At 44.1% G+C, this 17,829-nt stretch overlaps 1 protein-coding gene across 1 annotated transcript; it reads right to left on the minus strand.

Annotated features, from left to right (window-relative positions):
* Positions 1-5,103: 5,103 nt before the first annotated feature.
* Positions 5,104-16,369, minus strand: CDH26 (cadherin 26). Its single transcript, XM_088064627.1, has 16 exons — positions 16,156-16,369; positions 14,289-14,366; positions 14,081-14,203; positions 13,511-13,672; positions 12,407-12,554; positions 11,594-11,760; positions 11,267-11,395; positions 9,988-10,173; positions 9,501-9,769; positions 9,232-9,374; positions 8,775-9,008; positions 8,029-8,256; positions 7,334-7,458; positions 6,856-6,930; positions 6,500-6,583; positions 5,104-5,866 (listed from the first exon to the last, which is right to left on the minus strand). The coding sequence occupies exons 1-16, from the start codon at positions 16,318-16,320 to the stop codon at positions 5,675-5,677; spliced, it is 2,508 nt and encodes an 835-aa protein (XP_087920753.1). The 5' UTR covers positions 16,321-16,369; the 3' UTR covers positions 5,104-5,674.
* Positions 16,370-17,829: the final 1,460 nt, after the last annotated feature.

Here is a 17,829-nt window from a genome sequence, read left to right on the forward strand (position 1 = left end):
GCAGTCCCCACAATACTGATATATCTAGTGAAGTCATGTTTAAAAAAAATAAATGCTTTTTTGTACTGATATTTTGCTAATGGGAGCTCCATTTGCTCAAAAGACTGGGGTTTAATCTCTTGGGGACGATCAGAAAGAAGTAACAGATGTCAGCTGTGTCACAAAATATTTTACTGGAAATAACTGCTGTGGGACACTCCATTTCTGATGCAAGTAGTAGAAGAACCTACAGAGAGTAGATGATGTTGTATGAGCTTCTGGAAATTTCAGCTTTGCTGTCTTTCATTTCATCATTCCTGCCAAGTCTCACACTGGGTCATTACACCTGTCCAGGGAACAGGGGAAAAGGCTGAAGGGCCTTCACTGTCTTCTGGAACCTCGTTTTGCTTCATTTTCCCTAGAATAGAATGGTTTTCTTGCAAGCTGGGTTTTACTGCAGCATCTTCAGTGGGAGAGGTGGCACAGGCAAAGAAAAAATTGTGGGATTTATCCTTCAGAGTAAAAAATACTTTGTGAATTTGAGTTTCAGTTCACACCTCACAGAGTAACTGGAACTAGCTGATTCCTACAGTGTTAGGGAAAACTAAGTGGGCATCTGAAATATCAAATATTCACGTTTATTCAGTGCCTTCTGTTTTTTGAGAAATGTCCCTAAGAACTGTGCATTCAGGATAGAATTCAGTAATTACAGTAGACATTGAGAGTTTTGTTATTCCAGGCACCAAGGAGGGGTCCTGGGCAGGCCCAGGTCATCGGGCCATGTTTCTCTAACAGGAGCAGATGTTTCTATTGTGAAGGCTTCTCACCACTTTTGGAAAGTATGAAATAATGGGAGTGCAAAGAGCAGAAGCAGCACAAGGAAGGGATGTTCAGCACCTGCTCGGCTGCACTTTGTATGTGCCTTCCCTCAATTTTCCCCAATCACCATTTTTCTCTCCAAGTGCTATTACAGGCTGAAAAGGAAAGCCATGGTAATGGCATAAATCTCTCATTTTTCTCAGTTGTCAGCATCAGCACATGTTAAAAAAAGGAAAAGCCTATTTCCAGTTTCTTTGAAGGTGATCACGGCCTTTGAACTCAGTTGGGAAACTTTGCCACTACCACAAGAGCTAGGAGTGTGCGTTCCGAGCGTGCTCCCAGAAAACCTTGAGAGAAGCCTCCACCTTGGTCTGGGGGGGGTTTATACACTAATCTAACGCTCTGCTACTAAGTGTTTAATTATTAGGATTGTGAAATACAACAACACCTAAGGCACTAATAGGAGGAACTAATTATAACCCTCTCAGCATGTGGTTTCCCCTTCACTTGTAAAATCTCTTGTCATTTATCTGTCCTTTAAGTGACTTCTTGTAATTCCTTAATAAGGACAAATGGATCTTTTAGAGGGAAGAAAATGACCCCAAACTGGCAGAGAAAGATGTGATTAAAACTCATACTCCTTCTGTGGCAGCCCAAAGATCCCAGGGGATCCCATTGCGCAGCAGAGTAGAGGAAATAGCAGAGAGGGAAAAGCTTTCTGTCTGAGACAAAAAGACTTTATCGCTGATGTGCTGACATCCCCTCTCTGTAGGACCAGCCTGTGATCAGTGTCTCTTGTTTCCTTTAAAACTCCGTGTCAGAACTTTGGTTCCAGCCTGATTAATTTCCCCTTTACTGATTGTGTGTCATTTGCTTTTAAGTAAGTTCTTTATAAACGAGGCAAAACAAAGACAGAGATGAAGATTGTGCGGAGATAAACATTTGTGCTGCTGGGACTCCCACTGGCTTGGGCACAGCAGGGGCCAGAAGTAATGGGGGCTCGCAGGAGTCCTGATTAGAGCTCTCACTGTGAACAGGTAATTGAAACACTACAGCAGTGGGAAAACAGCAAGCCGTGGAGGTGCTTAGTTTAAAGCCATGGAGGTGCTTAGTTTAAAGCCAGAAGGAGCCCGAGGCTCCTCACAGTGCCTGTGACAGCGGGACTGAGCCAAGCCTGGGCTGGGGCCATGGATAGCGCACAGCTGGGGCCATGGATAGCGCACAGCTGGGGCCATGGATAGCGCACAGCTGGGGCCATGGATAACGCGCAGCTGGGGCCATGGATAGCGCACAGCTGGGGCCATGGATAGCGCACAGCTGGGGCCATGGATAGCGCACAGCTGGGGCCATGGATAGCACACAGCTGGGGCCATGGATAACGCGCAGCTGGGGCCATGGATAGCACACAGCTGGGGCCATGGATAACGCACAGCTGGGGCCATGGATAGCACACAGCTGGGGCCATGGATAGCACACAGCTGGGGCCATGGATAGCACACAGCTGGGGCCATGGATAACGCACAGCTGGGGCCATGGATAACACACAGCTGGGGCCATGGATAGCACACAGCTGGGGCCATGGATAACGCACAGCTGGGGCCATGGATAACGCACAGCTGGCTGCGCACAGAGCTCAGGGCTGGGCCTGTGGGCACGGCTCGAGTCCTCTGCCTGCCTTGGGGATGGAGAGCACAAGCAGAGGGGCCTTGGGAAGAATCCCGGCACCTGCCTGTGCTAAAGGACAAATCCACAGCCCAGGTTTGCTGTGGTGTGCATCCAGCAGGGACAGAGCATCAACCTCCAGGGGAACCTGTGGAAGGTCCCTTGGTGACGGGACACTGATGGTTCCTCACACCCTGTGGAGACAGGGCAGCAGCAGCCAGGCCCAACCTGTGAGCAGCCTGGGGCACCATGGCAAGATTCAGAGTGAGGTGTGGCACGAGTAAACCTGCTGCCCCCGACTCTTCCCTCTTGGTTTATCTCCTGGTGTTGCCTCACATGGTTGAGACATTCACTGAGCAGCTGCCTGCAATAGTGCCTTCAAAGTGTGACTGCCTCAAATGTGTGGTGTAGGGGAGAAATTAATTGGTTCATGCCTCATTTTCACGTCTTAGTAATAATTGTTCCTCATGAAAGCCTCTAAATAAACCTTTTTGATTGTAGTAATTTGTTTGTGAAGCTGTTCCTCACCAGCCTGGGCCTCCCTTCTGCCAAATTCCTCTAAAAACTTACTGGTGTCTCGAGCAGAAGTTCCTAGTTTTTAAAACAATGGGAGATAATAATCTCATTCAAGTTTCCTTCACTCCCCTTTGAGGAAAAATGTCAACTCAAACCTAATGCACAGATGGAGAAAGAAGTAATTGTCATATGGAGCTGACACACATACCTACAACCCAGACTTAGTGCTGCAGTTTTTTGTGGTGTTCCAGATCCCTCCAGTTGATGTATGACAGATTTCCTGTCCCTGTGTTTGCAACAGGATTCATAACAGCTTTCAGCAGTTTGAGTGGTTATTTGGGTGTTTGTACCATGTTTTGTCATGCCTACATAAAAGTATTCAGCGATCGTTAACAGGAGTTCAAGTGTCAAATCACTAAATTACTGACTGCAAATACTTAGTGGAAAAAAAAGAGGAATATTTTTGGTCAGGTACTTGCATAAATGACAGGGCTTGGTGGGAATTGTGAATATAACGATACTTCAGTTATTACAGTGACAAAAGGAGATTCTGACCATCCAGACCCGTTCTACAAGTCTCTTTCTGATTACAGGAGCTGACTTAGAATTGCTGTTCATCTGTCCTTTATCTGTAAAATGAAGGGTTTAATTATTTGCTGTTTCCACCACTGTTGGCTCCCAGACTGTAGAAATTTTGTACTGGTTTGATATGACCACAGCAGAGCACATTTCCCTCAGGTCTGCTCAAAAGGAATGGGCTAAGAGCTGCTGCAAGGGTCAAATTCTTTGGTGAAAGGCAGGATACTCATGCAGCAGTATTGGTAAGTGCCACTCCTTAGTTTGCCACAGCTTTGTGTGACTGTGGTCAACCAAGCTGCTCCTTCAGCCTAAATTTCTGCTGTTCAAAGTGTAAACATTGCATCATTATGTCACAATGGTGTTGAGAAGCTGTGTTAGCTTAGTGTGTGCAAATCTTCAGATTCCTGAAGCTGAGACACTGAATGTTCCCACCTGTGTGGGCACAGGGTATGCAATTGTGAGATCCTCCAGGGAACATTCCATTTCCCAAGAAATAGGGTTCCATTAAAACAGGTTTCTTAGTCCCATGCAAGAAGGAACTTTACCAACATTAGCAACCGTAGGTCTGATCACACCTCACGTTTGGGTGACTGCAGACATGGTGTGCTCCAAACCCACCATGAGGAAACACACAGAACACTTCCATGATTATTTTCAGCCTTGTGCAATTTTCAGAAGAAAATTTCAGAAGAGCGTAACTCTAGCCTTAACAATATGGTTATCATCTGCAATAAAAATGTCACCTCAGGTATTAGCAGTGCTGCTGAATCACTGGCCTGACTTGAAGTCTCCCATCTGGAATTATAAGGACAGTTTACCACAGGAGTGATTTATTGTGTAAACAGATCTTGCTGCTGCCATTTAGGACAATGTGGCTGCCTGCCACTCAGCCAAATTCTTTTATCACACTTGACTAATGTTCCCAGCCTGGAATTATTAATATTAATTAATATTAATATTATTAATATTAATAATATCTGAGCAAAAGCATAATTTATTGTTTAAGTAAACTTTGAAACACAAAAACAATGTCTTAACTCCCAGACTTAGTGCTTGCCTTGGGCAAAGCATTTTTCTTTCAACACAAAATTGTAATAGGCCAGGAGTAAGATTTGTAACTAATTCCACCACTTCCTGCATGTATAACTTACCTAATGGCAGAACACAATCTCCTGAGCTGTTCTTCCCTCATTTCTGTATTGTAAGACCAACAGCATTCGTGCCATAACTGAGCAGAGTTCAATCACACACAGTCAGACATGTCCTAACCTCAAAATTTAAAAATAACACATCTGTGGTTTCCTGATAGGGAAATTTGATACCTTCCCTTTTTTATCATTTCACCTGTTTTATCAGCAGTGCTTGAGGAAACCCACGAGTTTCCCCCTCAGAGGCACTTGTGGCTAATTTAGAGCAGGAAGTTATTTCATTGAAAGGAATAACCTTGTCTAACAACAATTTCTTAGCATTTAGGGTATTATTTACAGCAGTGATACCAACAGCCAGCAGATGCCAGCACACACATGAGCACCAAAAGTTCCTCTTTCATGCTAAAGGAGGGACAGTGCAGAGCTGTCCAAGGGCATAAACCCAGAGGAGAAATTAACTTTCTCTTTGATGTTTCATTGTCATATATAAGGATATAAAATATGGCACTGTACTAAACTTAATCTTGGATTTAAAGAGGCTACTTACTGGAGAAAGGACTATACACTGGTCTAGCAGGTAATTTCCTTCTCTCTTCAAAACTGACTTATTTCCACATGGAACTTGGTCTGGAATTTCAAGCCTAGTTGATCTAGTTTGTTTTTTTTTTAACTTTGCATATCAAAATGAGGATCCTTGATAATATCAGATCTTCTATTTGTGTCAGTGTGCACAAATATGCCAAAATCGCCCCATCACCCCTGCACAGTGGACCCTGGAGACACAGCAGGTTTTTGGCTGCCCATGTGAACCAGTGCAGGCAGGAAGGATGAAAGGCCAGGTGCTCATGCTGCAAACACTGCAATGCCTTCAGGTACAGATGGTCCTTTTTTCCTGAAATTGTCACTGCTCCTGCCAGAAGCCTTTGCAGCACCATAGTCACAGCCTTCTGACATTAACTGAGTGATGGAGATCACTTCTGACAGATCTCTTCCAGAGCACAAAACATTGGTCCCAGAGTGTTCAAGAAATCATCAGGCAGGTCCTCACTGCTAATGGAGATGGAGCAGGGGGAGTTACTGGGCTCTAATTCTCCTTCCTCAGTGTATCTGCAAGGTTCACACATGTCCCTGTAATCTTCCAGTGTGCTTTGGTAATACACTTTCTAAAGAAGGGGAGAAACAATGAAAGTCAGCACTTGCTCCTACTGCCCTTTTGAAAATTAAAGGAAATTATGGCATGCAAATTAGGCAAGAATTTACAGGGAAGAATATGAGTTTTTCTCTGACAAGGAAATTTTCTACAGAAAGTCTCAGCTGCCTAAGTTCCAGAGTCTGAACTTTCCCCAGGGTACAAATGGGGCAGCAAAGGGCATTTGATCTGTCCTGAACCGAGAGCTGGCAAGTGACCTTGGCTGGTAGGGCCTGCAGTCTGGCCAAGGAGGGCAAAGGACAGGACTATAAACATGCAAGGTCAGACAGGGCAAGGCAAGAGGAATTTTAATTCCTGCCAGCACAGAAGTGCAACAGCAGGTGACAAAACTCTAACCTTGCTCAAGTACAGGAAGTATTTTAGCCCCACTTCTCCGAACTGAAGGACAATTCAGTCAAGGAAAAAAAGATATTTTCAACAAAGTCTTGAATGTTTTCCCATCAAATATATCCCTTGCTTCCAATTGCAGTGCTTCAGAAGTGTGGGCTCAGAGCAGCTCGAGCCAGAGCAGCTCTCCAGTTTTGCAAGCCCTTTCTCCTGTGCTTGCAAAACTTGACACAGGAGGAGCTCAATGCTCATTTCTTACCTGAGCCAGTGCTCTGCCCACTGTCTGTATGAAGCAGTCCAGGTGTCTGGCTAGGGATGTCTCATACCCAGTGAAGCAGCCATTCTGGAAGACAGACACCCTAGCTCAGGTGTGACCAGCATAAAGCCACCTTCTGACATTTCTTTCATTTAAAAATAACTCCAATTATCTTTCTCTCTGTTACATCCATTTCTTTTGTTCTGCCTTCTCCAGCTACTCCAACAAGTGACAGTTATTTTCTAATTGAATGATATTGCATTATTCTTCCCACTCATATTAACACCAGACCTAATTTCCAGGATACCACTTCCCTTGGTATAAAAAAAGGACATTTTCATCAAGAGCCAGGCAGTTACCTCAGCAATCACTTCTTTTCCAGCCTCCACAGACACAGGTGTTGGAGTGGCACTGTGTGTAACATCCAGCCCAGCCTGCACAGAGGGGGAGGGATGGTGTTAATAAGGAACTGAACTAAGTGTGAAGGATCACACCTCTGCAGACTATTCCATTTTCTCATTTACTCCCTTGTTGCACACACCAGGATGTGTGTGCAGTAGAGTGGCAGGAGGTGCTGTGCTCCCTCCCCAGTCGGATTCACCAGCAGGATGAGGCACCTGGAAAGGTCCTGCTGATACTGAAAAGGGCAGGAGTGGTAACAGTCTGTCACCAGAGTGGCATCATCCAGACCATGCAGAGCACAGCTCCGCAGACAGGCTTAGTGGCAAATTTTGCTCAGTAGCAAAACCAGAGGAAACATAATTAAAGAGATGATCAGTAGCACATTCAGCCACACAGCACTGGTGGGGTAGTGTGGATATATGCTGTCACACTCACCTCAGAAAAAGCACTTCTGCTCTCTTCATTATAGGTGATTAAAGTCTGTTCACCTTCCTGGGGTGGAGCAATGGCTTTGCTTTTAGCCCCTGACCAGTAGCACCGGCAGAGCATGATGCTGGATACTGTAAAGGACAAAGGGAAAGGAGAAATGGGCACTGGGAATAGATGGGTTTGGCTCAAAACAGTGTGGGAGAGGTTCCCAGCCCACTTCCAAAGGAGCTCCCTTGGGAAATCCCAGCAATGCAGCTGTGCAGGTGGAATTCTTGGTCAGAGTGGTGAGACTGAGCAGGCAGACAGAGTAAATCATGCACAGGTGACCAGAGAACAATGCTCAGATAATCTATTAATCTTTCTTCAGCAAAGGAATCAGCAGTTCTCTCCAGCATTAACCAACATGAGCCGGTGCTGAGAAATCAGCTCTAGAATAAGTTTTACTTCCATGGGAGAATTTTATTACTTTCAGTTTGCCAGGACACAGAAAATGTCAAAAAAAGTCAAGTATTCAATGCAAATAAAAATACTCGTGGTGTTGTACTAGAGTTTAGCTTAATGCCAATTTACATTTGCCAGTGATCCTCTACATGCAAAATAATCATGATTTTAGTAGATTTGAGCTTAGGAGCTGCAATTGCAATGAGACCAAGTGGTCAAATGACAGAGAACCTGCATGTCTAACTTAGGAGGTTGCTTACCCAGTAGTAATAAGAAAGCCATCAGTATTATCACAATGGCACCACTTCCAAGTCCCACTCCTGCTGGTAGAACTGGTGAATATTTACATGTGTGTCCATCTGCACAAAAGCAGAGCCTGATGTGCTGGTTCTGCCTTCTGGAAAATCCTTGCCTGTCCTGAATAATGATGGGCACCAAGTAGCTGCCTTGTGGGAGGCTTCTTAACATCAGAAGTTCAACTGACTGCCCTAAAAAGACAAGTGAATCATTTCAAGACTCACAGAAAGAAGTCAAGTATTCTAAGGTCCCCTGTGTTGATAAAGGAAACTCATTTGCACCCCAGTTTCAAATAGTTTTTCCAGCCTTAATGCACCATAGTAAATAGGACTAAATTATATTCCACCTTATCACCTCACCGAGCCTTCTGGGCAGAGATCTGCCCCAGCCTGGCTGCACTCTGGCACAGCTCCCTGATAGCCTCTGGAATTCTTTAGGTAGTTAATCAAGTGAAGAAGTGGTTCCTCAACTGTCTTATCCCCCTTTCTGCAGTTTGAGCACATTGCTGCTGGTCCTGTCCTCAGCAGAGATAAGAGCAATGTCACTTTTCACAAATTGCCACAAATTCATATTTTGACGGCTCTTCCTTCCCATCATTTCAGTCTCACTGGGACTCATCAGTAACAAACCATAAAGGGAAGAGAGTGAAATAACCAAAGGGTCCACAACTGACAATAAACTCAGGAAGGAGACATAAGGAAGCGCTCACCAAAGTTCCTTCCTAATGTCCAGTTACGCTTCACATCTTCAGAGTCCTCAGCCAGCTCAAATGTAAATGGCCCTGAATGGGAATGGGCCAGAGCAGACTTGGCTTCTATAAGGAGAGGTGTCCCTTCTGTTTTGTCACACACATCTAAAGCAGGAGCCACCAATGATGGCATATGATCATCAATGTCAGACAAGTAAAGCAGGATGGTGCCTGTACCAGTCTGTGGGGGCTTGCCTGGGCAGGAGCAAAAGAAACACAAACACAACTGGGCATTGACAAATGCCAGTCCTGTGGCAGGATCTGTCTGGTTTATCCTACCAGTCACACATAGCACAAGTTATAAACATTAGGGTGTTTTATTATCCATTAACCATTTCATGTTGCTATCTCTTAATGTTCAACATGCACCTCATTTCACAGTCCAGACTGCCTGAATATTCTCTGACTGGCTGCTTACCATGATCAGTAGCATGAACAATAATGGTGTACACGCTGTTGTTCAAGAAGGGGGATTCTTGATCAAATTCTTTTGCCACAGTAAGGACACCAGAGTTCTCATCCACTCTCAGCCAACCATCTGGGTCACTGGCTAGTTCATATCTGAAAAAGAAAGGGAAAAATTACAGGTTATTGTTTTAAGTGCATTTTGGGTACCAAACTACACTTGCAAACCTCTTTATATCCCTAAGCTTAAGATTTCTTAAGAGTTGGAACATTGCCACTTACTTTATCTTATTTGGCACATCATCTGGATATGTGGCAGGATACTTTCGAAATATCCTCCCAGGCTTCATTGAATCTTCCTTTTGGACAATAAGGATAGGAGGATGAAACCTTGGAGCACGTTGTGACTGTAAGACCTCGATGCTCACAGTGGTGTTAGTGGATTCCAGATCAGAGATCATCACAGTGCCATTTTTACACCAGAAGAAAGGTTCTTCATTTGCTACAGAAATGACAAGTCTCATCTTGGGGTCACCTTCATAGCTGAGAGGCTGAAAACCCCAGACAAAAGCAGTTTAATTAGCAGATATGCCTTTTTAGGAGTTGATTAGCAGTTACTTAGCAGTTATGACCTTTGTTTTGGCAGTCAGGCCTGTCACCTGGAACACACATGAGCTGAGCACAACTCAGCTGACTCTGAACCTCACAATCAGACAGGCCAAGTGACACATTGCCACATTCAGCTTATCTATTGCTATTATCTCCTCACCTTGATAACACTCAAAATGCCTTCATTTGTGGCTGGATCTGTCTCAATGGTGAACTGCTCCTCCTCATTGCCCTTTACTATTTTGTATTTTGCTCTCCATGCTGGAGTGTTGGGAGAGTCTTTATCTTCCACTTGGAGCCGTAACACAGCTGGATGTTCTTCTCCTGCTGAAATCTGCAGATGGTACTAGGAAGGAAAATTAAGGAAATAAGGATTCATTCTATCTATCTATCTATCTATCTATCTATCTATCTATCTATCTATCTATCTATCTATCTATCTAATCTCTTCACAATGGCCTAAGTTTTTGATGGTGCAATGTAGCCACCAGCTTGCCTAACTAGAACTCCATGGACAGACTGAGAAATGCCAGTTAAATCACCTAAGGAGTGATGAGGTAGCAATATGTCATTTGTTTGTCTTTATTTCTTATAATAAATAGGTCACTGGTTGAGAGCTAAAAATTCAGATTCTTGCCTTCTAATATACAAACAGCACTGTCCTTGCATCACAACTTTTGAAAAGGATTATACTCAGAGAGAGGGAATAAATCATAGCTGAGAGAAGGGTCAGGATTTTACTAGATAGGAGTTGATGACAAAGCACAGGCTTTTTGTGTAAACCCATTTTTGCAGGTGATATAACATTATTCCCTCAGGTCTTTCAAACACCAGGTAGGAGACACTGGTGCAAGTGTTTGTTTTTGTAGGTGAGTTTGTACACACTGTTGTAACCCTGTTGCTGCTCTTCACAACCTCAAACATTTACACAGACCAGTATCTGACATGACTCAGCACTCTGAATACATGTGCTGGGTTTGGCTGGAATGGTTTATTTAGGATTGTAAAATAATGAGCAGATTGTAATCATAGAATGGTTTGGGTTGGAAGGGACCCTAAAGGTGACCTTGTTCCAACCCTTGCCATGGGCAGGGACACCTCTCATGAGACCAGCCCTGCTCTGGAACACTCCCAGGAGCGGAACACCCACCACTTCTCTGGGCAATCAGTACCTCAGCTGCCCAGATGTCAGAATAAGCTGGTCTGTCAACTTCCTTATGCTTCCAGTGATGCAGAAACCTTCTGGTGATGTACACAGAAAATTAACAAAGTTTAGCGCTTTAAGAGATATTTTATCTGACAGATCTCATTTGCACAAGTTTTGCCCTGATTCTGCAAGGGTCTGAGGGTTCCCATTTCCACTGCTGAGAGCATTTAGCAGTTGGAAGGACTGAACTGAACTTAGAAAGGCTCAGTGAAGTAATCATGTTTTCCCTTACATTATCACTAGTAAATGCAGGGAGGTGATTGTTTGCATCTTCAACAGCGACAGTCACTGTTGCAGCAGATGACAGCTGGGGACTTCCATGGTCACTGGCTTTAATCAGAAGGTTGAAAGAGCTGGCAGTCTGAAAAACAGAAACAAGGAAGAAACTGGAACTGAAGAAGGACTGAAGAAACTGAAGCTTAGTGGAGAAGCAGTTTGCACATTTTGCCAGCTACAGCTGGATTTGAAACTCTCCTGTGAGTCTCACTCCTGTGAGTGTTCACTGTGCAGTGAACATGTATCATGCATTAATGATGAGAAGATGCTAAATATACATCACCTTATAATCCAGGCATCCTGACAGAAATACTGATCCTGTGGTTGGATCAATGTGAAATGTGAGTCCATCTGGAGAGGGCATTTGTATACTTATAGAATAGGACACCTGTGAGTTCACAGTGCCCACTTCGTCTTTGTCCAGGGCTGTGACTTGGATAACTGGCTCATCTAGGATGAAGAATTGATGAGAAATTAATGGGAGTGTTTATTCTCAGTGTGGAGTTCTCAGGCCTGTCTGCAGGTTCTTAAACACACAGCTCCTAAGAAAATCTGCAGCTTCTCCCATGGCCATGGTTATCCCTGCACAGCCTGGCCACTATTTCATTTGGGTGGCAAATCTGCCCAAAGAACTGTTATACCACAGAATTACCACACTCCTGGATTTACTTCATCAAAAACATGCACTATTTTTTCATGCCAGCTCCTGAGGAGTTGACACCACAGGTGTACACACCCAGACTAAGTCTCTGTGTTTCTGAGCAGTGTCTGACCACCTTCTGTGAAGTTCGGTGCATGTGCAGCTCCCAGATCCACAGCTGAGATCAGACTTGAGATCAAGTCTTGGCTTGAAGAAGAATAAACATCTCTGAAGTTTTTCCAGAATGTCTCCAATGATCTCCTAATGTACATTGAGGTTAATCAGACAAGAGGTTGAAATGCAGGAAACAGGAGTATGTCCCTAAACTCACAAGTCTTTAAGTTAAAAGTAGAGAGAGGAACAGATTTAGTAGGAAAGGGATCATAACAATGAAGGAATTAGGAAGAGAACAGTCATACACAAACCAGCAGTAATCCTTGTTTGGGTGGCACTTACCTTTACTGTGGTTCTCTCTTATTGTAGTGCCATATTCTTCCATGGAAAACTCGGGTGCATTGTCATTGATATCTTTAACCTTTATCTTGAAAAATATAGGGCGGTCCAGCAGCTCACCAGATTTTTTGTTCTCAACATCAAAACGAATCTAAATGAGTAGCAAGACAGACATCAGGATGAACTGAACACTATTTAGATATCAGAACAGAAAAAAAAAAAACCTTCCATGTTGAAGCTGCTTCAGTCAAATTTGCTTAGCATTGGCTTTCAGTCACATTATTAAGTCATTATTTCACCTTACAAAAGTAGTAGATTTGTAATGGTCATCCTGGGCCTCAAACAGCATTTTTAAAAGTAAAAAAAGATTTTTACTGGAAATTGATTATTTGAAATGGCTGCCTAAAAGGCAAGATGTTGCACAGAAAAGCACATGGAAAACTATAATTTAGATACAGTTAATCCACAGAGACCCAAATAGAAATCATTACCGAATAAACATAAGGAGACCATGACTGAAAATTTTTTTCAGGAGGAAAACAAACCCACACTCCCATATTTCATTCATAAACTTGTTACCACATTTCTTTCATTGCACTTCCTGCTAGTGAGCATTTTTCTGCTTTTTAAGGGGAAACATATGCTTCCTCTTATGTAAAGTTACAGTAATAGAACTTTGCAGCTCCCCCAGGATTACCCAGTTTTTGTAACACATGACTATCTGCTTGCATTCTCCTGATTAGGGGGTTGTGTTTACAACTCAGTGTTCTGGCCACTAGAGCTGGAACAGATTTTGAATTTCAGGACAGCCTTTTAAAGTTTTTAGGTTATGATCAGAAGTCATCCCAGAAAGATCGAAAAGAAGCGTGCAGACATTTGTGGAAGTTCAGACAAGCCACAGAGATTTATAATGAATAGTGATGTAGAAATTAATTGGTCTCTGCTGAGCCAATTAATTTAGCAGTTATTTATAGGCGCCAGATAAGAAAAGCAAGTTATGAAAATACCCATTAACATTATTATAGGTGTGGCTCTTTCCTGTGAAGCATTTAGCCATGAGAGAACGATTAACCTTTGCAGACAGCTGGAAGTGCCCAGGTGTGTTACCTGGAAGGTTGGAGTCCTCTCCCTGTCGATGGTGCGATGGACGTACACGTGTCCATTGGCATCATCTTCTATGGAAAACAATCCGACCTCTGGAGCCTCATCCACCCCAGGTCCACTGATTAAATACCTCAGTGATGTGTTGTATGATCTATTATTGAACAGCTTTTAAAGAGAGAAGTAGGATGGTGCAACATGAGCAGGGAAGGTGGAACAGAAATACAAATAATTTAGGTCAATCCTCTTTCTGCCCCTCTCTTCTTTGCAGCTGGAGCCTCTTGGTCTCAGCCAAGCCCAGAGCTCCCTGCGCTCTTACAACACCCACTCCATCATCTTCTTTCCCCTTACTGTCCTTGCAGCTTCCCACAGGAAAGACCAGTAAATCCCTCCCACCTCACAGTTCTACCCATCTCTGTGGAAATTAGTCAAGTTTGGATGAGTAAGTTTTCTAAAAGTTGGTTTTTAATGCGCACTTTTTGCCCTCTGCTCCATGTGGTATTTTATTGTACAAGCTGAGGTGATGAATGCCTTGCTGAGCTTCAGGCAGGACTTTTCCTACAGGGTGGTTTGTACCTGTCCAGCATATCTGGGGAATGGTCCTTTGTCTTCCTCTTGAATATCAATGGTGGTGATAACCCAGGTTCTTTTTGTTCTCTTCAGAGGCTGCAGACTGTCTGACTGGTAAGAATCCATCCACTATTGGATAAAAAACAGGGTTTAATGTCCCAGTTTGCACAGTTAGCTGCTGTGTATATGTTATTGTATAATACTGACTACAAACCTGAATACTCTTCCTTCTGACAGCTTGTCTTAAACTGAAATTTTCAATTTCATGAGAAAAACTGTCAGCAGCAGTAACCTTGTGAAAAGAAGAAAAGTGATTGTGACAAGTGTGGGTCACTAAAAAACTTGATGTGTTGTCTAGGAGGAATTTGTCTTCAAAGAAACATATTGATCCAGTTTTGACAGTATTGTATTGAATTGTATCTAACCCTTAACTCCACAAATACCATCACAAATATCATCCATCTCGTTCCAAATGAATGCCATGAGAGCTGTGAGAGCAATTCCTCTGGTCAGGTGATGCCAGACCCCATAAAAATGCTGTGTCCATGCAGATACCAGTCTTTGGTATCTTCTCTGTGGCTTTTCCTAAAACAAGTATCTCCAGTTTTTATTCACCCCTGTCCCTCTGCATCCAGTGCTCCTTTAGAAGTTGTCTGGTGTTGACAGGACATAAATTGTCTTTTGCAAAAAAAGAGTTCAGTCTGGGGAGAATTTCAGAGTCTCAGGGGCTCTGTGGTGTGTCTTGAAATGTTCCAAACACAGCTGATTTACCAGAAGGTGATCGCTGGACCAAAATCTCTAACTCAGATGAGTACAATAAATCACTGAGAAAATGGTGGCTACACCCAAATTGACACAATTTGCCTTTTCATATAAATGCAAGCTTCCTGCCCAGGCTTCAAACACTGCTTTTCACTGGAAACCTTTCACCTCCAAGGACAGCACTGCAATTACACCATTGTTGTTACCTCACAGGTAACTTTCTCCTACCTTTCTCCTACTTCTCAACAATTTCTGTGGAAATCTTGAGGTTTATTACAGAGAAACATTATCTAATGCTTCCACAAATGGAACAGATCTCTGCCTGCCCAGACATAGCCAAAGGTTTTTACCCTGTGACTTTATTCTGAGGAAACAAAATGCCATAAAACTATCATGGTTATAAACCTGCTGAGCCACGAATGGGCTTGGAACTTTACCTTGGAACTGTAAAGCTGCTTACACAGCTTTCTTTACAGGGAAAAGTTCTGTGATGTGAAAGCAGCAAGCAAGGCTGCAGTTGGGCACTTGTGAGTTGTCTTTGTTGGATTTGCTCCAGGTTCAGCCCTGCTGGACCCCCTGAATGAGCTGTTTTCCCCTTTTCTATGTGTAGTCATTTTTAATCAATTTGGAAGCTTTAACTGTGTGTTTTCTGGCTTCCCCACTCTTCATGTTCACCTGCACGTCATGGCTCAGGGTAGAGCTGTCTCCATTCCGGCCAGGGGCACTGCTAGAAAGGAATAACCCAGTGCAGGACCATGAATCCCACAGAAACACTCATGGAAACCCCACTAAATTCCTGGGGGATGGTGGTGAAGGTGGCAGGGTCAGCACCAGGCACAAGTGTGCTCAGCCAGGTGTGAGCCCTGGTATTCCCAGCAGGATGAGCAGAGGGTCCCCAGCCCTGGAAAACCCTTCCCAGAGACCTGAGCCCAGGAGATGGGGCAGAGGAACTGTCTCTTTCAGAGGCACCAACAGAGACAGACTCACAGAGGGTTAGGGTGGGAAGGGACCACGGGAGATCAGCTGGTCCAGCCCCCCTGCTCCAGCAGGTCCCCTCAAGAACACTACTCAGGATTGTGTCCAGAAGGATTCTGAGTGTCTCCAGGGAAGGAGACCCCATCACCCCTCCTGGCAGCCTGTTCCAGGCCCCAGCCACCCGCACAGTGATGTTTTCCTCGTGTTCAGGTGGAATGTTCTGGTGCCATCTCCTGCCCGTTCCTCTGATCCTACTGCTCAGCACCCCGAGGAGATCCTGGCTCCATCCTCCTGCCGTGCCCCCATCAGCCGGACCCCCTGTCCACATCCCAGCCCACACCCACCTGCAGGAGCAGCAGGATGATGAGCAGCTCCAAGGGGCACAGCAGGACCATGGGGGACCTGAGAAGATCCTGCTGTGGGAGGTGGGAACATCCAGGTGTAGCAGAGCCGGGTCTGTGGAACGTTTTGTGATGGCTCCCTGCAGCCCAGGGCTTTTCCACCAGCATTTCCAGCTGGGTCCAGCCCTGGGTGCAGCCCCAGAGGACCACGGGTATTTCCACCCCAGACAGAGTGAAAAAAAACCGAACTGTTGTTTCTGTCCAGCTGAACTGGCTCCAAGCAAAGCTCAACCCTGTGGTGTTGGGTTGCTTCAGTCTGCATCTGCCACCTCCACACACAATAAATGGGTGCAATTTTATTGCTATTTTACAACTCACAGTAAACTCATCTTGATTCAACAGTTCCTTGGAAATGCCATTCCCTAATAACTTCACCATTGTTTGCTACAAACAAACACACAACTTTACTTTCAATAGGAGCTGGGTTTATGCCCAGGAGAGCTGCTTTTCCATGGTTTCAGACTTTGAAAGGACAGCAAGTTCTGTCAAAGCTTATTTGAAAGCTGATATGTCCTATTCCACCCAAAAGCCACCACACAAGGATTAGTTTGTGTATCTGGTGATGAACTTCTTACCCAGGGTGGGAAAAACATATTTTACATGAAACTACAGTAAGGAAGCAGGAAATTGAAAATTAAGAAACAGAGAGTGGCAGAGAGCAGGGGGAAGGTTCTGGCTTCTGTGAAAACACCTCTTACAGCATTTTCCATTCTCCTGATTTGCTCTTACTGGGCATAAGATTAATTTAAATTAATTTAAATTAATATCTTTTAAATAATTTAGTGTTCTGGAAGTTGTGAAAGAAAGAATTATGGAAAAACTGATCTCCTGTTCAGGTGAGAAGATTTCTAGCAATAGAAGGCAGGTGGGATCTTTTCAAAATCATAGATAACAGCAACAGACTAAATAGCAGGGCAGGAGAGGAAGGCTTGGACAGCTTTTTCCAGCTTTTTCCTCAAATAGCAGGAATGTTGGGACAGTAAAATTGTTGTGTGGTATTTCACAAAGGAGCTTTGTAAAGCTTACTATAAATATTACAGAAATAGCAAAACAAAGGCATTTTTCAGCAATAGAAAATAGAAAAATTCACTCTCCCTCCTTTTATTTTCCTTTGGATTAGCCCCAGCTGAGCGCATGAACATGCTGTGCGTGAAATTAAATTATACCCATTCCTGCAGAAAATTATACCCAAAATTATAAATTTAAAAAAAATTACACCCAAACTGCAGGAAAAACTCAGCCCGGGTTTTGCTCCATTCCGTACTCCGGGAAAAATCCAGTCCGGGTTTTCCAGATTACCGGGTGACTCCATTCCGTACTCCGGGAAAATTCCAGTCCGGGTTTTCCAGATTACCGGGTGACTCCATTCCGTACTCCGGGAAAAGTCCAGTCCGGGTTTTCCAAGTTACCAGGTGACTCCATTCCGTACTCCGGGAAAAGTCCAGTCCGGGTTTTCCAGATTACCGGGTGACTCCATTCCGTACTCCGGGAAAAGTCCAGTCCGGGTTTTCCAGATTACCGGGTGACTCCATTCCGTACTCCGGGAAAAATCCAGTCCGGGTTTTCCAGATTACCGGGTGACTCCATTCCGTACTCCGGGAAAAGTCCAGTCCGGGT

This window comes from Pseudopodoces humilis, chromosome 19 (genome assembly GCF_049639895.1).
Source record: "Pseudopodoces humilis isolate 2021_Gansu_Grassland_sample_001 chromosome 19, ASM4963989v1, whole genome shotgun sequence".
NCBI classification, from domain to species: Eukaryota; Metazoa; Chordata; class Aves; order Passeriformes; family Paridae; genus Pseudopodoces; species Pseudopodoces humilis.

What these genes read in the sequence shown, in the direction of transcription:
- CDH26 (XM_088064627.1), bottom strand. Translation starts at nt 16,320, where the DNA reads ATGCTGGTGGAAAAGCCCTGGGCTGCAGGGAGCCATCACAAAACGTTC. An exon ending in TCAGAAGGAAGAGTATTCAG is followed by an intron (nt 14,204 to 14,288) that starts GTTTGTAGTCAG and finishes TTTATCCAATAG; the next exon opens with TGGATGGATTCTTACCAGTC. An exon ending in GGCTTTCTTATTACTACTGG is followed by an intron (nt 7,459 to 8,028) that starts GTAAGCAACCTC and finishes TGTCCTTTACAG; the next exon opens with TATCCAGCATCATGCTCTGC.